At 37.6% G+C, this 25,063-nt stretch overlaps 3 protein-coding genes across 5 annotated transcripts in view; all 3 read right to left on the bottom strand.

Moving 5' to 3' along the window:
- The window catches only part of LOC139127405 (uncharacterized), a 100,065-nt gene that overhangs the window by 36,537 nt on the left and 38,465 nt on the right, over nucleotides 1–25,063 (bottom strand). The window lies entirely within an intron of this gene.
- On the bottom strand, nucleotides 5,310–9,822 carry LOC139127394 (uncharacterized). Of its 3 annotated transcripts, none has more exons than XM_070693310.1 (5): nucleotides 9,645–9,822; nucleotides 9,023–9,118; nucleotides 8,662–8,748; nucleotides 7,217–7,287; nucleotides 5,310–6,950 (listed from the first exon to the last, which is right to left on the bottom strand). In XM_070693310.1, the coding sequence occupies exons 2-5, from the start codon at nucleotides 9,107–9,109 to the stop codon at nucleotides 5,315–5,317; spliced, it is 1,881 nt and encodes a 626-aa protein (XP_070549411.1). In that variant the 5' UTR covers nucleotides 9,110–9,118; nucleotides 9,645–9,822; the 3' UTR covers nucleotides 5,310–5,314. The 3 variants fall into 3 exon arrangements, with proteins under 3 accessions (XP_070549411.1, XP_070549412.1, XP_070549413.1); XM_070693311.1 differs by lacking the exon at nucleotides 9,645–9,822 and adding an exon at nucleotides 9,302–9,519; XM_070693312.1 differs by lacking the exon at nucleotides 9,645–9,822 and having other exon boundaries at nucleotides 9,023–9,231.
- On the bottom strand, nucleotides 13,974–15,652 carry LOC139127415 (uncharacterized). Its single transcript, XM_070693338.1, has 2 exons — nucleotides 15,286–15,652; nucleotides 13,974–14,379 (listed from the first exon to the last, which is right to left on the bottom strand). The coding sequence occupies exons 1-2, from the start codon at nucleotides 15,650–15,652 to the stop codon at nucleotides 13,994–13,996; spliced, it is 753 nt and encodes a 250-aa protein (XP_070549439.1). The 3' UTR covers nucleotides 13,974–13,993.

Here is a 25,063-nt window from a genome sequence, read left to right as displayed (position 1 = left end):
TTTGTTGTTTGATTCTGCTGTAGTTGTATGGTATCTAGTAATTCCTGTGGCACAAGTGCCATCTTCTTGGCATGTTCCATGGGCATGGTGACAATTCACTTAAAGAGGAGACTTCCCAACACAGACAGCACAGGCCCTAGGACGGCTGAGAGAAATCCACCCTTTTGCACAAGTATCTTCTTCTTCTTTGATGTTGAAACCTTTTTATTTGACAGTGTGCGAAGATGATGTTGTATTTGCTCAATTTCTTCTTTTGAGCAGATGACAGTGGAACACTTCCCGAAGAATGTTCAGACAACATTCACAGAGGCAATGGATTAAATTGTTACTGGCTCCCTCGATGATCCCCCTCTGTTGCTTTGGATTGCCCTTGGCTAACACAGAGAGAAAATGAGCATGTTTTCTCATTCGCTGAGACATGATGAAATGATGGCATTTCATGTCATCATGTCTATTTTTGTTTTCCTGACGTAAACAAAGGCAGTCTCTCCTGGAAAATGTTCGTGCGCAGGCGAAGGACTTCGGTGTGTTGGGTTTCAGGTCAATGAGGAGATAACCATAGGGTTCACGGGAGGCATCGGTGAAAGCTTCTTGGATGAAACGGGTGTGTCCTGGGTACATTTGTTTGGCTAAATGAGTGATCTGTGATCCGTCTCTTGGATTTTTAAACAAGACCAGATAATGTGAATTCAGACTCATGGTTCGAGTCTCTCTGCCTTGATGAAAACAGATTTTGTAAGATAAGCATGACAGAGAGATTACGATGATGAGAACCTTTGGTGAACAGATTGGTAATTCTCTTGTCATTTCCATTTCTGACATCAGATCATCAATAATCAATAAGTTGGATTGGTGAGGGGAAAACATACTGTCAACTCTTCAGGAATGCCTTCAACAAAATGAATGCTAGGGATAAGGGCAGCCAGTTCCGTATAGGCAGGTTGATATTCTCCATAGCACCAGACAATACGCTCAGGTGACGGAAAAATCATAGTTTCCCGTTCCTTCAGCAGTCGTTTGACGAATTCAGTTTTGCCTGACTGTGTGGGTCCACATATGAGAGCAGTGAATGGATGTTGTAGTCTTGCATCCATGATTGACTTGATTGATGTTGTTCAGACAGAAGACGAACGATTCGTATCAACTGGCACATCAATTGATGAGTGTCAGATTGTCTGGCCAGTTTCAAAAATCTCTGTCTTTCAAGTTTATCTTCAATATTATGCACTTGTGTGAGATGATTTGCCAGTCTTACGAGATGTTTTGCATGACAACCAGGGTAAGGACAGTTCTTTCGCATTCGTGGCATGGTTATACCAAGTTGACCAACTTGATCTTCACCGTGATGGGACTTTTTTTTTGGTTGATTTCCTTTCAGTCAATCTCTCCACTCAGATCAATGTTTTCATAACATGAGACTGGCTTCCTTTTGAAAAATTTACCATAGATGATGTATGGCAGCACACACAAATACAGGAAGAACATAGGACTGGAGAAATCTCGATTATTGATGATCAGCTTCAAGAGTGTTTGCAGAATGAGACCCATCACGTCAAATGAGCCTTACTCTAAAATGGTACGAGCTTATACTAGAAAGGATGTTCTCATTTCTTGACAGAGGGAGGGCAAAATAAGGCCCGAGGGGCTGAGGGGCCTTCAAAGGGTCAAGACGGGTGGAGGGAGTCCATAAACAGGGAAAGTGTGATCTCATTCATCGACAAAGACCGATCTTCCTAGGTGGCCCTCGGGGCAGTAGGGCCCACTTTTTGGCCTTCGGGGCAATGGGACACACACACACACACACACACACACACAAACATACTTCCTCACTCAACAAATGTTTACACATAAACACTCACAAATAAATTCAAACCAGCCTCTGAATCATTTAAAATAAACTCAATTGATGTCAGTTTATTACTTTACAAAAAGATTAATCAGGAACTTTTGTTTGGTTCACATATAAAAAATTTTAAAGATGAAAGTTGAGATCTACAGATTATTTGAACTCTCTCTCTCTCAAAAAACGCGAAAACAATTCCAAAGTCAATATCTAAAGTTTCATGGAGTAAAATGTACATTCTTATCTCTTTCATTTGCAAAATTTCATTTCAAATCTTCTTTTCTCAAAAATTCAAACACATACATTTCAAGACTTTAAAAATGAATGAAATTTACAACTCTAATAAACAGAATGATCAGATTTCTTTTTTCTTTAAATTGCCAAAACTACCTGTATACAAGATCACAAGTTTGACATTTTTTTTTTGAATAGGATTTATACAATAGATTCATTGATTGCTGAAACACACGAGAATTGTGAAAACAGCTTCACTAAAATTCTTTACATTATCCTCCTCAAACAACTTGAAATGCAACAATAAAATACAATGAGTTCATGCCTAAGTATAAACATTGACAATTCTTAAAATTTTCTTTAAATGTGATCTTTAAAACCTCTTGAGTTGCAAAATACAATATCTGACAAAGCATTCAAAACTAATTTGATAACACAATGTTTTGAAATACTAGAAAACATTTGCCAAATATTTAGTGACATTCATTAATTGATATTTCTTGGGGGGGGGTTTCAAATACAATGTACAGTTTAATAACCGTAGGGAAGAGTTTTGTAATTTCCAATCAGAGCTCTTTTATCATAAACTAGGGCATACTTTTTACTTTCGCTTTTGATACTACATTACATCCAACACGTCGGATTTTGACGGGGTCATTCACGGTGATGGTTGATGTTGGACAGGTGGTGACAAGACGAGTGATGGCATCAAAGTTGACGTCTAAGCTGTTGCGGTAATTTAAGGTGATTCCCCTGACTTTACACAGAGTGGTGTTACCTTTCCTGTCGGGCTGTGCTAGACAGAAGGCGTAGTTTTTAGCTCCCCCTGACACGAACTTGGTGATGAAATTGCTGGGAGGATCCAGTTCGTTGGTGAGATCACCCAAGTAATCACCAAGAGGTGGTTCGTACTGGTCTGGTTTGCTGACAAAGATGACTGAATCAGTGTCGAAGTACAAGACCCGTTCACCAATGGCCTCAAGGAGATCGTACAATTTCAGACGAGCATAGGCAGTGGTAAATGCAGCGATGACAACATTGGTGTTGACAGCCCCCTCAACAAATTCATCCCGAAGCGTATGTTGAACAGCAACCATGTCGTCATTGACGAAAGACAAGTTGTTGACAATGTGTTGTTCACTTGTAAGCAGGCGGAAGAGTTCTGCAGGTTCTTTGATGTACTGCAGCTGTGGAAAGTTGTTGCGTTGTGCAAACTTGCCCCACATAGAATTCAGCATTAGTTTTGCCAATGCTCGTTGGCCTGGATTTCGGTGAATCTTTGTCTTGTCAAGAAGGATTCCCTCTCTGTCATAGTACTCACGGATTGTACCGATCTTGGTCATCTTCTGTCTGACACCATGAAGGCCAACCACTATTCTCTTGTTTCAACTTTAAGAAAGTGTTGATGTAATCGGTAAAGAGCCCACCTGTGTGCGATTCTCTGTTGTACACTTCTCTTTCTCTGTAGTGCCATACCTCAAACACTTTGATGATCTTGTACCCCTTCTCGACAGCTTTCGCTAATTCGGGTGTTGTCCAAGTTGTTCGTCATTATGCTCACATGGTGACTGTTGTTTGGTATCTGCACAACTTCTGCAAAGGGGAAACATTAGCTTCTTTTCCACTCGGAGGGGGAGAACAGGAAAGTAGAGTTTTCGAGGAGGCAGAACTCGACATTTTGCCAGACCAAAGTATAATTGAACAGGGAGTACAATGTTCTTGGTGCGGACTACTGGATGTTTGATAGGGTACTTACAGTACTTGTTGACGTAGGGGTAGAGGCTGGTGAAATCCACGTAGTGAATTTCTTCATCATCAACACATTCGTGGTATAGTGTAGTGGCATTGGTTCTACCGCCAAAGAATGCATCTCGTGGATGAAGGGGCTCCTGTAAATCAAGTGACTTGACGAATTCTTGCAGTTCTTGGTTTTCATGAATTTCTTTCTCGAAGTCACACTCCCACTTTTCGATCACTCTAAAGCCATGGTAACGTAGAAATCGCATCTTATCTTGGGTACTTTGGTAAAGATCTGCCATCGTCTTCTCGACTTTAGTGTTGACAATGTCATGGTCTTCATAGCATCGAGGACAGCCATGGTAGTAGCAACCGTGCATCTCATATACTGTGTTCTGCTTTCTTCGTCATAGCCATCTACCAATAGCGGTCAATTTTCTTCTCACCTCCATTGTGGACGTGTTGAATGTTGACATCATTCTTGAATGTAATCCACTCTAACCACTGCAATGCAATGACAGATTGATTTCTTCGGTGGATGTAACCATGGTCTGGAATGACCCCGATGGTATCTTTCTTGAGAAAATTCTTGCGTAAAACGACATTGCAGGCTGATGCGATGGTCACACAATCTCTGAACGGATCCACACCATTCTGTTGTTTGAACATGTCTTGAAATTTCAAACAACTCCTCCTCAGGATGTCTACATCACTTCTGCAGTAGTCTTCAAGCTCTTGTGTCAGGTTGAAAGGGCGGTTTTTCAATCTTTCGTCTTCATACCACTTTAGGAATTTCTCTCTCGCATGCTGTTTCATGCCATCGGGGCCGTAGTATCTGGAATCTGGGAGGGGACCGATGTAATCTTGATTCTCTGCTGTATTGAAGAAATGGGGGAAGTAGCCTTGTGCAGTTCATTCAGCTCAAACATGTCAGGAAGTTGAGCCAAGCCACAGGTAGGAAATTATAAGAGTCAATGAACTTGATGTTTAAGTTGGGGATGAAGATGCGCATGATTTTGGTTCCATTGATGATGACTTCAGGTTGAACGTTGTTTTCATGGCAGTATTGCAGTATGAATTGTCCGTCATAACCTTGCAGATTGTGTGCGATGAAAGTACTGACGGCGTTTTCTTCTGTGAGTGCCCAATCGCAAAACTCTTGCTTGGTGTTGGGACCATAGAACACCTGCTCTGAACATGACTCGGACTGGACAATGCACAAGTTGGGTATATGGACGCCCTCATCTTGGGTACATTCAAAATCAAAGAAATAGTACTTCATCTCTTTTCACTGTCCTCTTCGCTCCTTCTTCAGCTTCAAAGTCGAATAAGTCAACATCATCGTCATGAATACTATCTCTGGTGGACTTCTTCTTCTTTTTTACGTGGATGGGCTGGATGTAGCATAAATGGTCACTGTCTTGGTACAGTCTACATACTCTGCAGTATTTTTCACCACAATTGTGGTCATTATCTTTCTTTCTGTTTTCCCAATGATGGTTACACCACACAAATTGCAGCGACGAATGATTTGACATGTTGCATATTGAGCGAGGGGACCAGGTGTTTTATGGTTGTTGAAGCATTGTTGACCTCGAAAGTAGCGATGACAATCTTTGCAGTAGACCTGATTATCTGTTGCTGGACATACAGATGGAACATAGCAACACTTGCAGAAAACTTCACAGATGTGATCATGCTTTTTTGGTACCCTTTGTGACAGTGGTGACAGTAATAGTTTCTCTGTAGAAATGCCGGCATTGATGTGATGACATCATAGTGATTGTTATGATGGTACAGGTAAATATTGTGTTCAGCGGTGACCTTTCCCTGATAAGCAAGTGAACCCAACGTCTCATCTGAAATAACATGGATTCGATAGGATGGAAGGACAGCTTGTAATTTGTCGAGTTCTTCATGTCCACATGGCCCTGATGAAATACCTGCTTTGGCCATTAGTTTGGATGCACGTATTGTCTGCTCGTGTCGTCCCTTTCGCACATAGTCCCATCCTGGATCACTGTTACGGTTGATGTGGGCTGTTGCTGTCACTATGGCTCGTGCACAGCATAATTCATCGGTATTAGTGATGCGAATGATACTTCTCATCAGTCGGAGGCGACGGGCTATGTTGACAGGTCTCCATCCCCACCTCTTTCCCGTCCCAACAGGCATGTGCACATGAATGAAGTTGATAGAAACATTCTCATCTAGGGTGAATTCTTCATAGGACTGCAGTACACGTTCAATTTCGCCCAACACTCTGTCCACAGTCAGTTCTTGAACAGGGGAAAAAGGTAACCAGATTTGATAGGGAAGGGACGGACTTTCAAGTGTAATGCGTACTCTGTCCCTTGGAGAGATGCCATGGGTGAGTCGGCTAATAATACTCTCAAACACATCTTGTAGCACCGCCATCACTTGCACGAAACCACGCACCGGTTGGATGTCATTGAATTGTATCTCGTAGTCATGAGCTGTAGCATTGAATTTCTTCACTTGTCGTTCACGGACACGTATGATGGTGTAATACTTTGCGCCGCTGTCTTCATCTGATGGCGAATCTTCTGACGACAGGTCATCAGTTGACCCCCCGCCAATCTGACGTGTTGGATGTGATGAGGGGGAAGAACTTGGTGTAGAAGGCTGATGATTATTTGAGAGGAGGGCCTGCCATTTGGTATTAAATTCTTGGGTATTCATGGGGACAGAAGAATTGGATGAACGCTGAGTATCTTGAATATTTGAGGGGGAATGAGGAATGTAGGAGTGTAGGAGGTCTTTTAATTTTACATTGAAATCCTGTGTGGCAATATTATCCTCGCTTTCTGTGATTTGGCTATGATCACTATTACAACTATGAATATCTTTGCTTTGACAACTAGAACTATCACTATCACTATCATGGGAACTAGTGTCACTGCTATGAGAATTATAACTACTGCTACTATTACAACTGCTATGAGAATTACAACTACTACTACTACTACCAGTTAATGTTGATGTTGACCCCACAGTACCGTTTTCTTCGCTGATGTTGGTTTCTTCTCCCCATGGAAAATCCCATGTTTTCTTGACCATGACAAGATTTCTTCTGAGTTTGATGTACTGCTTTCTCGGTTTATGCGGAATTCGTCTGTAAAAAAAAATAATCAGAAAAATATTACTTTGCAGAAAAGGCACAGCAATCATGAATACTGATTTTCTAGCATTACTGTTTTGTTCAGTAAATATATAATACAAGTTTGTCAAGAAATAAAATTGACTGTTTTTCCCTATTTCTTTTTCCATTATTACTTTTTGATCATTAAATATATTATGTAGAGGTGTCAAGGAATACAATTGCTGTTTTTCCCTATTTCGTTTAATGAATGAATGAATGAACATAAAATTTTAACTTACGGAAATTGATTGAGACTACCACCATCCTCCTCCTCCTCCTCATCATCATATATCATGCATTGACTGAGGTCCTAGAATAGAATAAATGTAATCACACTCAGTACGATATATGAAGCTTTTAAAAAAAAAGTTTTTTTTTTTCTCCTACACTTTCCTCTTTAGAAACACATATACACAAAATAATACAAAGAGCAATCAGAACAAAGCGTATTTTGTTTACTCAAAACAGTTGGATTGAACCCCAACTTCAGTTATATACATGTACGGTCTGCAGAGGTCAACGCATGATGAAACCATAAAACAAACTTGCGCAGTGTACATACATCCGTGCAGGCGACAGCCCTGTTCAGTGCATAACGACGATTTCAAGTGAAACACGTCTGAAGAGATTTCAAAGACCGATCGATAAATTTATTGATCTGTTAAAATGTCTACGCGTAGTTTACGAACACACTACCATTACAGAACTCCCTGTGATCATGTCCGGACGCACACTGAATAACTATCGATCAGAAATGTACACCAAAGTTGAACTCTCCATACAATAACAAATCATGACCTGATCGAGGTCGCCTGTGCGTGCGTACACAGAAATTCTCGAGCACTGTACACTACGATACTTCAACAGTTCAATTCCTCGCGGTCCGGTGGAAGAGGTGATAATTTTTTAGTTAAATTACTATTTGCACAGCATACTCCAGACTTCGTTTATTTATTTATTTATTTATTTTAGTTTGTGGGGGGATCCCCGCTCAAAACAGAGCCAGATACGGGCGAGAAGGTTTGTCTGTTGCAGAACAAAAGACGGAATTTTACACTTCCCCCAGGGCCCCATACCCAAACAGCACAGCAAGGTTTGACTGTCAATCAAAAAAAAATTGCTACAAAGTTGCTGCATGGTAAGATCACGACCTGGTCGCATAACCTAATTTTGAGAAGATAATATTTACGTGTGACTGGCTAATACAGTATTGCAAAAGATCATTGACCTCAACCCAGTCGACTGATCACGCATCGAGTGACGGGTCAATGGCACTATGGCTGATGACAAGATCGACAGAGTGCAATATTCACGCACCATATACACCGCCACGCAGTGTTTACATGCACGGCGGCATCGAATTTGAAATGAAAATTCTATCCAACTTCAACTATTTTGCCTTTGGTTCTTTTTTTTTTACAGCGAGGAAAAAGTTTCCGTGTAGGGGTAGGGGTAATCAGACAACACACGACAGAGTGCAATGCACGCACCGCACCGTTGTTACGCAGTGTTTACATGCACTGATTTTGATCACGCACGGCACGGCGGCATCGAATTTGAAATGAAAATTCTGTCCAATTTCAACTATTTTGCCTTTGGTTCTCTGTACAGCGAGGAAAACGTTTCCGTATAGGGGTAGGGGTAATCAGACAACACAATAAATGTATTTGTAAATGTTACTTACATCATGATCATGATTTTTCGGCGATCCCAATACTGCCATTACTGGTTGTTGAACGGGTTGGTGGGACTCCGACAGAGGCGACTCGTTCTGTAGAAATGAAAAATGAAAAAATTACATGAAATATTTTCCTTCAAAGGAATCCCTTCACAATTTAAAAAAAGTTTACATCAAATATGTAGGGGGGGAAGCGGACGTGAAATTAAATTATGTCAACTTGATTACATGCACATGCAGCACGGATTTGTCACTTCTAACACAACAGTACGGAACCCCAATCCCTGAAAAGAAATCACCGCAAAATAAAAAAAAATGAAAAGAAAATCGATTAAATAAACAGAAAAATAAATAAATAAATACTTACAGCATTTTCATAGTGTTGGTCTGCCAACGCAAATACTGCGTCCAATTGGGAATTTGTCAGCGATAGGTCATCCCACTCGGCGTCCATGGTTAGATTCTGTACAAATAAAATTAAAAATACACATAAGACAGACTTTCCTTGAAAGAAAGGGGTTTACGGTGATTACTGCGATCAGCAAATTAATATGTACACGAAGCACGTCTTTTCGATGAACATTTGGACTTTATATATTCTATTACTAATGAAGCTTAGCTAACAAAGACAAAAGCTACTATTTACCTTAAAAAGGGGCTGAGTTAACCTCCGTGTCAAAGGTCTTGAGTGCACCCAGAGTTCATAATTTGACCTCTATTTATAAACTTTGGGCGGATCATGTCCATATTTGCCAAGATTAAACCCTAAACGGAAACACTCATTGTCAAAGTCAACCCTAAAAGGAAACACTCTTTGATACAAAGTATCTGGATTTTTGGAACTCTGCCAGTGAACGATAAAATCTGTCAAATCTGGCCGCGCGCGCGCGCGAGGGACTAAAGGCTAAGGCAATGACGTAATGTTGTAAGCCTCACGCATGCTCAGACTGATCTATCGTCACACTCGTAACAGATCGATAAATACTTACACAGTGTTCATAGTGTTGGTATGCCGGGGCAAATTACATGACAGCCAACCAACTGAGACACATCAGCACAGCCGAATGCCCGCCTGGAATGCCACGGCCCTGAAGGTACTCCATGTTTATATATAGTGTACAAATGAGGGCCCCTAGCATGTGAAATGAAGTACGTCTCCTCGGTGATGGCAAGAAAGAAAAAAAAAAAAAAAAGGACCCCCTAAGTTACCAAGTGTTCTATATCTTTCCCACCCAAAAAAGACCCCCTAACTTACCCAAGTGTCCTATACTGTCTCATGTACTACTTCTGTGTAAAAGTTATTGCTGTTGATATCAAAATAAATTCATTCTTCATGATCAGTATTGATTGAAATTTGCATTTCTTACAATTCACATACAATCTCACAAAACCTGCGAATATTAAAAATAAAGCAATATATCCTTTGATAAGCAAGCTTTACAGGTGCCATAATTAGCATTAATTAGGTGGAAAACTCGTGCTGTTTTTTTTCAAAATCACATGGGATAAAAACATTACAGTGCCCTAGTATTGAAATTTTTCAAAAAAATCCTTCTAGAAGTTAATATGTGGCAGAAAGTTTGTAGAAGAACTTGCAGGGTTTTCAATGTTCTGCTGACTGACATGCTTTTTGATGAAGACGAGGGTCACATACCGTCACATTGTGAGGCTCTGTGTGTTTGCAGATATTTTGTGTCAAATTCAGTAATTAGATAGTTGAATGATAACCAATGATTCTGCACGAACATGATACACACAGCATTGTAAATGTTGGTGACTGAACAGCGCCCCCTGTAGGCTAGTATTCAGTTTATTGTGCAGGCTGCTCTTTGTGTTTGTTCAGTAAAAAGAGTAATAAATGATAAACGTTGTGTCAGTACTTTTTTGCCAAATCAAAATTATTGAATTTCTCTTATGTACGTATGAAATCTGTGAACATATAAGACATTAGAATTCAGTTTGACATATATTTACCAAAGAATTGTGCATTGATTTGATGGCTTATCAAAAACTACATGTATACATCACAGTAGTCAGAGATGTACTATATCGACCAAATATGTCACTTATTTGCAGAGGAATCCTTCACTATTGGCTGTGCACTTGACTTGTGGTGTCATATAATGACATAGTGTGCTGGTATGGCACAAAAATTTACACCGTATGTGCTAGATAATGCAAAAGTTAAATTTAGCTCACATTTGGTATGTATGTATGTATGTATGTATGTATGTATGTATGTATGTATGTACCGGTATGTATGTATGTATGTACTGGTATGTATGTATGTATGTATGTACCGGTATGTATGTATGTATGTATGTACCGGTACGTACGTATGTATGTATGTACCGGTATGTATGTATGTATGTACCGGTATGTATGTATGTATCTATGTATGTACCGGTATGTATGTATGTACCGGTATGTATGTATGTATGTATGTACCGGTACGTACGTATGTATGTATGTACCGGTATGTATTTATGTATGTACCGGTATGTATGTATGTATGTATGTATGTACTGGTATGTATGTATGTACCGGTATGTATTTATGTTTGTATGTATGTATGAATGTATGTATTATGTATGTATGTATAAATGTACGTTTTTATGTACAAATGTATGTATGGAGGTATGTATATATGTATGCATGCATGAATGGACGTATGTAAATATGCATGTTTGTATGAATGTACGTCTGTATGTGTGTGTGTGTGTGTGTATATATATAGGTATATATTTGTATGTATGCATTTTTTATGGATGTATATGTGTTTGAATGCATGAATGGATGTATGTATTTATGCATGAATTCATTGCATGCATGCAATGAATGCATGTATCTACGTATGTAAGCATGTGCATTCTATGCATGCATGCATGCATGCATACATTTGTTTTTAATATTGCAATATTTTATTTTCAGGATAACAAATGTGGCAGAGATGTGTGCCTGTGTTCTGTCTATCTGTCTATTTGTATGATATCTCAAGACAGCTGTTAGGATTGCAATAATTGGTATGGTACATAATTTTCGTTTTTGTATGGAATAGCTAGAACTGATTAGTTTTGTTTGGATGTTACTTGCATGTTTATGCTTATGTAATTATTTTAGAAAAAAAACAAATGTACGTTGAGAACAGCTGCTTAAAAATGATGAGATTTGCTACAAATGTTAATCACACAAGGATATATCAGTGGTAATATATATATATATATATATATATATATATATATATATATATATATATATATATATATATATATATATATCCAAATGTCTTATGTGTGTTTAAGAATTTTATATAGTAAAATATAACAGCAGTGGAAGTCATTAAGCATTTTGAGATAATCTACTTACTAATTTGCATATCTGACAAACTGTCCTAAATAGGGATACATCTGCATTGACTTTGTAAAAGCTGAAGAAATGTGCTATATACATTGAAGATACAATCATATAGTATTATTTAAAGTTACTTTTACTTCAGTTAAGTACAAACTTTCCTGATTATGGATATATATCTGGATTGACTTTATCAAAGTTGATGAAACTTTCTATGATAATTAGAGATACTCTGATATAACATAATGAAAGTTGTTCAGCATTTTGAGATCAGATAGGTACTAATTTGCATATTTAACGAACTTTTACAATAAGAGACATAAAATCGGAAGGGCTTTACCAAAAGCTTTGAAACTTACTTGTATAGTGATGTGACAATGACATAGCAAAAGACATTTTCCAATTTCATGTAAGCTAATTTTAAATGTGCGTATCTAATGAGCTTTTCACATTGCGTATAAGCTTGAAAGACAAGGCCACTAGCTATGTAAAATGGTAATACCGTGATAGCAGTTAAAGAAATGTACCAATTGCATTTCAGCTAGATATTTGTATTCTTAATGACTTTTGGAATTAATCTATGGTGAAAAGTGTTAATGATGTTGATCATAACAATTTCAATGATGTTACAAAATCGTGGCGAAAGTTTAAATTTACCGACAACTGCAATATATACACTCAAAAAAAAGGAAACATTTTCAGTTCATTTCTGGTTAATGTCTTCTGGTCAACAAATGCCAAGTATCTTATTCTTAGAAGTCCCTCATCCGATTTAAAAAAATTGAGCACTGCTGCACATTTTACTTTTGCATTTAGAATGCAGATGCATCCTGAACTATAAATAAAAATGTGTAAAATAAATTTATCATTACCAAAACATGCAAATGAGCAGAAAAATGTAAAATCGGTAAAAAACTCAATAAACAACTGCTGAGATTGAAAATTGATATGCAAGTACATAAAGTAGACTTCACGTGTATTGGATACTTTTGTGCTAATATTTGGAATAGTCTGTTTCATGTACTTTCATATGTTTAGTTTTCAATTCTATAAAAAATATTTCCTCTGCAACAACTTGCCTGGTCACTATAAAACTAGAATTGGTATTAGGTAGGGATGTTCTTTTCCAATATTGTAAAAATGATAAAAGAAGCCAAAATATTTTCAGGATATTTTGTCATTTTGGTGAAAACAGCTATTGCTCAGGATCTGCTTATCCAATCGTTTTAGAATCCGGTTCGCAGGGTCTTGGGGGTATTGTTATAATGGTGAAAATTTTAGTGAAAGTATTAATATGGTGACAGTCATCCCAAGATTTGTATGCTTTCCCTTCAATTCCTTCAACCAACGAAGGGAACTGACCATTACAATGATTTCCATTTATTGTGTAATTATGTAATCAAATCAAAAACTTAGCAATGACTCGAGCACCTGTGGTAAAGCCACTTTACAACAATAACTTCACATTGATTAGATAAACAAAATGTGGTACTCTGTTGTAACTCAAGTATGATACTAATCTTTCAGCAACCATTTTTTTGAAAACAGTATGATTTGTTTACATTTCGCTGTCGTAATCTTAGTAAAGGTAAACTCTGTGTAAATTATTCAGACAATTCACACTTGCTTGCTTATCTTACATCAAAACGGGTTCATTCAGGAGAAAATCCATGGGATGAGTACGAGGTTATCATCAATTTAAACCAACATCAAAATTGAGATATGTTGCTCTTTGCTTGTAAAACTCAGTAACAAACAAAATAACTACGAGAAACGCCATGGTCAACAATTATCAATGAGGTCAAAATATGATCTGTAAATCTGGCTCATTCATTGCAAATTCAAGTGTCTCAGTACAGATCGTAAATCTTAGAGATAGAGCTGCTATCATGGACAGTCACGTATGTGTCATGAAATCAAAGCAAATGTACGCCTGTGTCAAACATGACAATACACTAACCTTTCATAATCCGGTCGTGAGATAATCTCACCTCCTCGAGTTCTTCAACCTTCCTTTGGTGATGTATTTCATTGATAACACATCGTAGGTAAGCATCTTCTTTCGTTGTTTCAATTTGTCCCCGTCTTCCTTGAGGACCAACTTAGCAGGAGATTGTTGTATTCTTCTTTTCAGCGTCACCCACTCATCCATACAGGATTTCTCACTCTCGCTGAAGGTTTGACCGTTACTAAAGACTGTCGACTGCAGCTTGTCCTTGGTCTCTATCTTCACTTCGATCTGCTCCTCTTGGAGACTGATGCTTTGTTGTTTCGCCAGCTTCTCAAGTTCCATATTTCCAATGTTTACCAGCTCCACGTCAACTAAATCCTCTGGTGGTGTAGCACCTTCTGAAGATACCTGACTGTTTATATCTAAGAAAAAGAGAATGTGCAAGCATGGGAGAATCTGTTACAATACTTTGTGCGATCGTTGAAGATTTAATGGCAATGCTCAAAAGAAACGAGCAGTTTGATTGCCAAGTCACGGGCGAGTTTCTTGCCGACTAAATAATATCAAAACAAGTTCCATTTTAATTAGCTTTTCCTTTGATTTGTATATTTGTATAAAATAACATTTTCAAAGTTGGCATTTAGACAACGTGACAGACCTCTGGATTTACAAACTCAGGTGCATAAAATTAAAAGTGATCCATTGGTAGATGCGGCATCAATTGAACATTTCGAAAGACAACAATAAGTGAAAATCATCTGATTCGATTTGTCATTTCATATGTTACCAAGAATATGAGATATTGGATGTTGTTTCGGCAAGACATGTAGACCAAAGTTGATAATTGACCGTAACAGAGAATTGTAACGTGTTCATATCCAGGTTCCTGCAATTAGTCGATCAATCAATAAGTCACTAGATGGGTCGATCAATTATTTAATATCTGTTGAGAATGTTTGAATAGTTAATCAAAACGGCTATACGTGTACTTTTAATTTATTAATCGATATGCATTTTTCTTGTACCAAGAGATTATCTCATACTAATCTGATGTACTATACAAACATCGTTTCCAAACTTTGAATTTTTAAACTTGAATAAAAAATAGGAACACTGTTAGCTATCGTAGAAAAGGGTCAAATTCATTGGTGATGGAGCTATGGGAAGATACTGAAAGTTTGCGGTAATCTTTCCTGACTTTGATGACATATTCAGAATTGTTACTTTTATTCTAAGTTTTTCTTTTTGGTGAAGTGATTCCTTTCCTATGCATCCTATTTACGTGATGTTGCATTTACCTGGCATAGATAAAATTCACTGCCACATACCTCTGCGTGTGATCTCTTCCTTACACTGTAAGTATTCCTGATAATCTACAAATGTTTCCAAAGACAGCATCCTTGCACCGATATCATCCAGAATACGTATAGATAGAAAAGTTTCATTCGCCATTCTATCTAACCGTTCACTGCTATAGGCATTCCACAAGGCGTCAGCTGCCTCGTCGGAACCACATCTCATGATGAAGTTCAGACACCCTTTTTCAACGCCTTCTCCGGAAATGTCGGGATGAATCGAGGTAAGTCTATTCATGTACTGCTGAGCATTTGTGTCAGTGCTTTCATGTCTGAATAGATCCTCCTCTATGTCAGCCATTGGTTTGTTGTTCTTGGGCACACCACCACTGACACGCATTTTACACTCACGTGACCTGTAAAAATGTCATGAATATGTATTTTGTAATTAAAAAATAGAAAGCACGACAACAAGGTGCACACGTTTTTCGTGTGTATAAGCTATCGGACAATTAAATTAAAAAGTGCGTTTATAAACATTCGATAAAAAGTTACTACGTGCCTCTCTTGTACAGAATCGTAAACTGACATTTAATGTCCAAAGCAAAATTTTGGGTCAAAATGAAAAAGGAGTACAATTTAACAATGTAACGTCCGGATTCTGCACCACTCAAAATTTCCCAAGAACATTGATTGTTTTTCAGCTCGCTTTTTGCGTTGTTTCCTCTTGAGATGGCTTTGGTTTGAATCCATTGTATTTAACTCCAGAAGGCATTTGACCTGAGGCAGATTTGTTGTAAAAGCAACGTTGAAGGATTCTAATAGTGGCAAACGTATCTAGATACTAATTCAAACCAAAATTACTACGTTCATGCTCCAAATTTTGAAGACGTAGGTCAATATACCGGACAGTGTTAATTTAAGGGAATGGTCAGAATAGACTGAAATTTGGTCCGACTTCTTAGAATTATTATACTTTACGAGATGAAATATAATAGATGGTGACAGGCATAGTAACGAGACTGAAAATTGACATTTCACACCAAATTAATACAGGTAAACAAAAGGTAAAATTTCAACTTATTAGCTCGAAACTTTTGTCTGTTTTTTTTGTATATTAAAAAGATCAATTATCACTCATCATAACAGACACCCTAACGTGACTTCCGTAATTTGAATATATATTTAATATTTTAAGATATCCGTAAAATGTAAAAAAACTGCATTCTTTCGGATTTTTGAAGAAAATATTGTGAAAAGTTAATATTCTGAATAAGTGGTTGTTAAATGAGCTTACATGCTACTTTGTATACACTAAAGATTAGGTTTCAATAGATTTTTGGTCCTTTAAAGTAATTTCCACAGAACTTTCTAAAACTTGATCGTTACCTACTCTTAACTATTAACTGTCCCAGACCGATGCCTTAATATGCATGCGTGATTAAATTTGAAAAAAAAAATTGCTAAGGATTTGAAGATGCGATTATAAAATATTAATAAAAGTCTGCTAGCTACTACATCCTTTATTTATCAAACGTTCCCAATTAGGGACATATGAATAGGAGGACTTCACCAAAGTTCATCAAACTTACTATAAATATTTATGAGACAATGATATTTTTAGAGGTTATAAAAGACAAGAAAGACTCAGGGTATTGATTGCGTATGTAAGACCTCTAGGGTTAACATTGGCATCTTTGACGGGAAAATAACCGAGCGAAGGGAGGTTTTATATCCGCTACCAAATACCGAGCGCACCATTTATAACGTCAATATGGTATGATAAAATAAAATAAACACAAGTGAACAATGTCGTTATTTTGACGCGAAGTAAGAACGTGGGTTCAGGATCCTCGCCTTAACAGAAAATCTAAACGAACACGTCAGATCGCGAGTGCTATAACAGTTGATTCCATGCAACACCGTGCAAACAGTACGGTAACGCAACGCATCGATTATACTTAAAACTTGAAGGATTTTACTTAAAAAACGCTCAACGAGAAATTTAATATTATGTCGTTGTTTCATCGCCGTCGCTGGTTGTGCAAAGTATTTTTGAGTTCATCAAGCAGCATCAGGCTGAAATTTAGCATTTAAAACTAACTCAAGTCGTACACCTAGCTGTGGGACCATAGCTGCTGTGTTTTCAGTTTTATTTTTAACTCTTATAAAGAACGACTCAATATAGGGATTTAAGCCCTTTAATACATGAACAATGTGCAAAAATTCAGCTTTGGAAAAGTATTATAATTTTATCGCTTTTTTTCATTAGTAATTGTTTTCTTTTTCTAAATTGTATGTTTATCAATATTTTTCGTATACCTTGTCAATGATATTAGTTATGAATGCACGACGGTCACCCTTACTGAAGGAGTGATACAGACAGAGTTCTCTTCCAACTTGAACATCATCAATGATCATATCAGACATTATAAGCAATTTATTAGAGATACGAACTGTGAGAAATAAACCAAAAACAGCTGCCAAAACGTACACTGCCATGACTCGGAGCAAGATTTGATGCATCAGACTGTAAGACATATGAGATGTCACTCGTAATATCGTAACTATTCTCACATTGCAAGGGCGAAAAGAGACTTACGTTGTCATTGGACATGCATTGTTTACCTACCAATAAAATGTCAGGGAGTGTGCATACTTACGCGAAGTCTCCTCTGTTCCCGTGTCACCACTGGGCATTCCAGAGCAAGTGTTTGACCTTTCATCTTTTCCGCAATAATCCGCATGTGTGGAGTTTTCTTAAAATAAATGACACAAAAATTCATGTAATGAGCAACTCAGATGACAAACAATATAGGAATGCAAGCCCGTGAAGACATGAAAAATGTGCCCGTCGGTACAATAAATTCGGTTCAGAGTAAAGACAGAAAAAAATCAGTAATATTTGTCACTGGAAAACTCGTCATTTGAGTATTTGTCATACACTCTTAAGTCCATCGGCTTTTATTCACTCGTTCGATAAGTTAGCAAATTGCGACTGTCATTTTGATTACTGCTCGGACTATAATGCAATTTCTGCAATTAAAATTATCATCACATTTATAATGTGAAAACCATCTATTGCAAAAAAGTTACATAACATTTCCATTTGGATTTAAATGCTAGAATCCATCTTGATAAATGCTATTTTTCCAACTGTAATGAAATCCATGGTTGGACCGAGTGCTTGGCATGAATGGAAGGATTATGTGTCAAATCTGAAATAACCTATGACGCAACACAATACACAAATTTCGATTTCAACTCAGGCAGTAACATGTCATGCCAGCACTTTGGCATGCAATTAGTCTAAGAGGATGGATACCTACCCGATCTGAAAGTTGTCGTCTCGACAGGACTTGGTAGTTTGACATCAGCATTTTGACATATACATTCAGACATCATCGCTTTCATTTGGATGGAGATTTCATTTGCCTTTTATCTAGCTTGTTCCTCAATATTGCGGCCCTCTCGAGGTAAGGTGAATAGTTTAAAACTGCTTTTGCTATTTTCTACTAAGATTGGTTGAATTTTCGTTCATATCGACTACGATATCATCAGCGTATGAATCGTAGGATAAATATTCCATGATGGCCTTCTGACTTGGAGAATATTTTGGAACCAGAAGCGGAGTTCCAGTCGCAATTGTATAAAGTGACAAATTTATCGAGTTGATGGAAGAGGGAGGCACGAGAACTAAATGCGATTGTTGTAACAGATTGAAAACTTTCGAGCCATTAAACGAAAGAAATTCGATTCGTAGATGATGATGCGGTTTGAGCCGGCTCTCAATAACGCCCTCTCGTCCTTTTGGTATAGAAATAATGATCCATTTCGGAGGTTGCTGTGACAATGTGTCAAGATATTCGGCCATTTCATTCATAGCTTGTGCCACTTTAGATTCGCTTGACAGCTCTGCAATGTCACATTCATCAACAAACATCAAAATCTGAAAATTTCCACTTTCCGGGGTATCTGTTGGCTTCTCATTTTGGAAAATTTATCATCCGGCGTTAGCATTAATGTTCGGTGATTAACAGCTGTAGAAAAACATTTATACAACGAATTAAATTGTTTAAAAATTTCGGAACCGATAGAAAACACAGCCTTGGCGTTTGCACAAAATTTGGCTTCGAAATCTTTCAGAATGCTATACTCTTTTTCATTGTAACCGAGTATTGTTAGAGGAGTGTCCGGCTTGTAAGGATTGACAAGATAGAATGACGCGTCAGGGAAGGTTTTTTCTGATCGCGTAGGCTTGATAGAATGTAACCATACTAAAACTGAATACCATTTTTACCGCTTCGATATTACAAAGTTCGGGGAAATAGAACTCATGATTATGAAGCCAGCTAATATCTGCCGGTCGGAGGCGATAAAATTCCGGAGGATCGGGATAAATAATATTGACACCAATTCGTTTAACTCATTTGATCGTCGTCATTTACTTTGAAGGCAGTGCAATATATCGCTACCCCTAATGAATGTAAAACATATATCAATTGTCGAATAGCAGCAGCCACACCACCGGTGATTGGCCAGCCTAGGTACGAGCAGACGACCAATGCAACTGGACGTTCTTTTTCACTGAAATATGAAAACAAATTACAAGATAAATTGTTGGATGGTAATACGAAACAACATTTCAATATCCTGATTCCAAGCTGTAGATATGGTTATCGCGTGTCAGGGGAAAAACAGAACTGCAATACTCTCATAATGATGAATAGTTATAGATGATACTACGGTAGTTTGTAGCAAGATGTACTCACCTTGTATCCTTAACAGCACCATCCTTTGAAGACATCTCTCTTCAGCTTCCACGACTAGAGTAATTCAGCGATTGGGAATATAATTCGATGATAAATCAACCGTGATCTAGAGTAAAGAATTACATAAAATGATATATCACTGTAAGGTAAAAGAGGAATGATAGTGGAAAGCAAACGATGCCCTGCGTACTTTGGTTGAAGTCAGGAAGAATGGAACAAAGTATATGATTAATTCTGTGAATTTTTGTTTACCAAGAAGAGCCCCGTGTTCGGCCTATATCAAAACCTGTGGGAGACACCATAGTACAGAACAAACGGATCATACTGTCTCGAGATCAGAAAGAAGCCTTGCTAAAGACCAAAATAACACTCAGAATAGGACTGTCTTAAATAGACTAAAATATGTACTTCAGATTGCATTACTGAACGAAGTATAAGATGTTTATTGTTCAGAAAACACACCGGTATAGTATAAAACCATATCCTCGCGACAAAAGACTTTGAATTAAACTGTAATACGAGTGTCACGATATTTTACACCACAGATTATGTAAATAGAAGATATGCATAATGCGGAAACACGGTGCCGGATGTCGCAAATTTCTGTATTCGTTAAGACGAATCATTTATTGAATATGTGGCTTTCTTCAAGTTGCTACATTAGAGACACGCATCTTAATTGAAAAAGACTGGAAATCGTATGATAATAGAACATGAAGAATGCCAAGGTTTCAACGTGTGATTTAGTATCCCAAATTGCTTGAACATACGAACGCAGCTTATTCTAGAAATAACTGTATGGCGTATCGGATAATATCATGAAATGACTGTTACTAGCTTCCTGCGACAAAGTTGCAGACTTATTGTTTTGACCATATCCACCCATCCTTGACCATTTTCATCCTTCGCCCGTCCGTCTACAAGATTATTTTGAAGATCTTGAAGAGCAGTTTTTAATGGTTGCACAAGGACATCACCCTGTGTTATACAAATACTTCAATTTTGTTATGATACGATCCTACATGACATCGTGTCCATTTTGTTTCAATTCTTTTGTTGAAGTTCGTGCAAGGACATATCTATATGCTATATATATACGCATTGTTTTATAGCAGCGATTGTTTCATGGCTATTCATATGATGTCCATATATCCACAAATTGCCGTGTCTGCTGAAAGATTTCCACTGAAGGATCCGCTTACACAGCATATCAATTGCTTAATTAATTGATTAATACCTCGGTATAGTAGTGAAAAGAATTGTGGGTTTGAGACAACAAAGCGGCGAGAAATCCAAACCCAACACACTAAAACATTTGCGTTCCTCAAAGTTACATAGAGCGATCGAAAATGCCTTCAAAAGTGCAAATCATCACCCTGGTAACTGCATTTGACCAATATATGCCACATTCAGGCGAAAAATCACTGTCGGGCTGTTCACCGCACTCACGTTATCAGTCCGCCATGTATACTTGCACGATCTACTTGAGTGATCCCCAGTAAACTGTTAACAACAATCGGCCCGAGTAAATGAATGAAGTTTTGTTCAACTGAATTGAATTGAAAGTGTGAAGTGTAATCATATTTTGTTTACTTATACACTTGCCATGATTGATTTGAAAATAAAGATTGACTAAGGTCTACTTATTGACATCATAATTAGAATGACAAACTACAAAGTTATATCACCTATTTGAATGTGCCAATAAGCATCAAGCATAGTCTCTTATGGATTGCAAAAGGGAGTTGATAACAATACTGTCTGGTTTTTACTTGATCTCAGTAGTAACCACCACACTAGCAACTATGACACAACAATGACATACACAATTCGCGGTACAGTTTATTTATATTCATGAAAAACTATTGCTTTCCTCTCTTTGCTATCGAAGTGAGCATCAACAGCCTTTAATTAAGAAGTTGTCAAAACAGAAGTTTGAGATATCGTTAAAAATCACAATATATTTGACTCAGGCTGATAGGCATAAGTCATTTTCGTTGTCACAGAGTTACATTATACGGGTGACTGAAGTTGGTTGTGAATCCGTTGAAATCAGCTTTTCTGGTCGAACACAGGAGTACTTATCAAAACTCCGCGGCCGTGTAAGGATACGCAGCATTAATAGATTTATTATGTAAGATATGTTAACAATTAAAAGTGTTTTCCTCTGCCATTAAAGGTCCTAAATATGATAAATTGAAGAAATGAATGATACAAAGATGAAAGGCTAGTGACTGCAGCGGATTAAACAAGACGTCTGATCCTTAAAACATATGCAAACAAAGTGAACGAACACACTTCAACAGGTAGATGTGTATCACAACTGTGTAATCAAATGCGACATGTTAAGCATTTATAACGGTGAAAACATTTATGAGGTCATTGGTTCACACAAAATCTACAACCTCGCTCCTTTGAAATCCAGTGATTTGAATTCCTATTATAGTGGAGAATCAGTTAAATTCAAACTGTCTTGGTGTAACATTCGGGTACGTAATATAATTTTGGGCTATTTGTCGCACGATCTAAGGCCAAAGAATTAGCCGCATTGATATTGAATCATTATGATAAGATCTGTTTACAACTACTGCTAGTTATTTTGGCAACGTGATGTATTACATCTAGCTGGACAATGACAACAGAAAACCTCCGACACTAGCTTTTGGAGCGAAAGTCCAGAATTACCTTAAATGTTTCATGCGAGCTAGGAATTTGTCAAATATGGCGTCATCAAAAATGAGAAATCATGTTCCTTAGCCTTTCACCAATCTGATTACTTTCTGTTGAAATGCTATGAGTATTGTCAACACTAAGTATATTGGATAAGGAGTCTGATATCCAGGCTCGAACCGATAGACCTATTGTGTTGAAAACGCATACAGATGCAGTGAACGAAAATACTTCAACGAGTTGATGTGTGTCACAACTGTGTAAACAAACGCTAGGTGTTCAGAATTGTGACGGTTGAAATGTTAATAAGGTCACTGATTCACACAAAATTTAAAGTTCTGTCTCTTATATTCCAGTGCTTTCAATACCTGAAGCATGTGTTTTTTTGGTTGAGGGTCAGTTTCTGAATAAATTCAGGATTCTGTTATAATTATCAAGCTAGATTTTGCGCTTCCCGGCCCGCATTGGCATTAAGACAATTTTTACCAATGGGACACCACACTTCAGTAAGTATGCACTTCAATCAGTCGTAAAATTTTCCGAGGGTTTGAGGCAATGATTAATAATAATAATATTTATTTCTTATATAGCGCATTACATTAAAAATAATCTCAATGCGCTTTACACTTAAAATCAACAAAGAGAAGGATGAAACATTAACGATTGGTACCAGTCGTTAGTGGTAACCCAGACGTGCACCCTATGTATCATTATAGCTGCATAATTTGCATATGACGTCATGTAGATGTCTTCTAAAGTGACAGGGTCAATCATCTCAATTCTGTTTCTATGGGCCTGATAACTTGTTTGCAGCTATAGACCAGTCATTGAAATGATCACAGTGTGCTAATATAGGCTCACTAAATTACCTCAAGGACAGTTGTAGAAATGAGACCTGCACAATTTTCATATAATAAGCTTCTGGCACCCGAAACAAAATGTAAAACTCCCAACCATAGTGCAGTATCAATGAATATGTCGATGATACACTGTTAGGCTAGAATTGTATTATCGTCCCTTTCTAAGAGTGGAGTAACTAGTCAATTCAGAGTATGTTTACCTTTTGGAATGTACCACTTTGGAAATGGGGTGCGATGTTTTTGAAGATGCGAAGCCTAAGTTAATTTTTCGATCACAGTTTGTACAAGGTATATAAGTTAATTCTCTTGGCGTTGTGATGATTTGAAACTAACGTGATTTGACACAAACCGTATGTTAAGTACGCACATGGCTAGAGACAAAATTGTACTAAAAGTCACCTGCGAAGTTATAAAGTGATAAAGTAGGTCATCGGAGAAAGTTTAAAGACATGTTCATGTACAGCAAACTTATTGACTTTTCTAGTAATGGCAATGTTTGGATCAATGAGGGGTACCTTAAAATATTTGAGTTACTCAGAGTTCAACGGATACGAATTCACGGTATCATGATGGTCGACATGGTCAAAACCTGCATGGAGATCTTTGAACTTAAAAGGTTTTCAGACGGTGACTTTTGACAAAAAGTGAACAGAACAACAGAAGACAGTTTGCCTTCAACATTTCCAAACAGGTATACAAGCATACACTGGTCTTTGAAAGCACAGCGTCTGTTAATTGATGTTTCATATTTAACACCCTAATTGACCGAATCGTTGGAAAGCAGATTTATCGAATTTAACTATCTTATCATGCGTCCCCTAGGGTACGACATGGTCTTAGGTGCAAACTCTCTCATTTACTCTCTCATCTTCCAGGTCGTTCTATTCATTGTATGTTAAAACAACGGCAGGTCAATATAAAGCCCACATTTATAACTGTAGTGTGTACGATCCTTTATTTCCAAAATTCAAATTTCCATATTTCGAATTTATAAAACCACACAAAGCATTAGCCTTGCTGTAAATTTACTGTTCAATAAATCTAATGGACGACAATGTCGCAAGTGTGAAGATCATTTAAGGGAATCAGTGGAAACCATCTGACCAAGGAATGTCTCATGCAATTTGGAATAATCCATGCAAGGGATAAAGGGTAAAACGTATACGCAATATTGTGATTTTACACATTGCCTCCTCAATCAAACCCTCTTGCGCTGAAACTTCTAATATTGCAGAGCATGTCAGAGTACTGACCATAATTGTCGGCCGGTGACTCTCTCTGTGTCAAAGTTGACGGAAGTTATGTGTGATTATCAATTGGTTCCATTCACTAGGATCTCAGCAACGTGATAAAACTTGTTTACTTCATATAAGCCATGCACGTCGACATTTTATTTATTAATAGCATTTAGGTCACCGAGGGAGCCCTAAAACAAATACTCACCCCTGGACAGGTTTGTAAATGAGCCTGTGTGAAAAGCCGGGCAAGGTTCTACAACTGAAGTGTACA

The sequence above is a fragment of the Ptychodera flava genome, unplaced genomic scaffold (assembly GCF_041260155.1).
Source record: "Ptychodera flava strain L36383 unplaced genomic scaffold, AS_Pfla_20210202 Scaffold_31__1_contigs__length_3010019_pilon, whole genome shotgun sequence".
NCBI classification, from domain to species: domain Eukaryota; kingdom Metazoa; phylum Hemichordata; class Enteropneusta; family Ptychoderidae; genus Ptychodera; species Ptychodera flava.
Note: the sequence above shows the minus strand (reverse complement) of the source record. Positions and strands in the feature narration are given on the sequence as shown.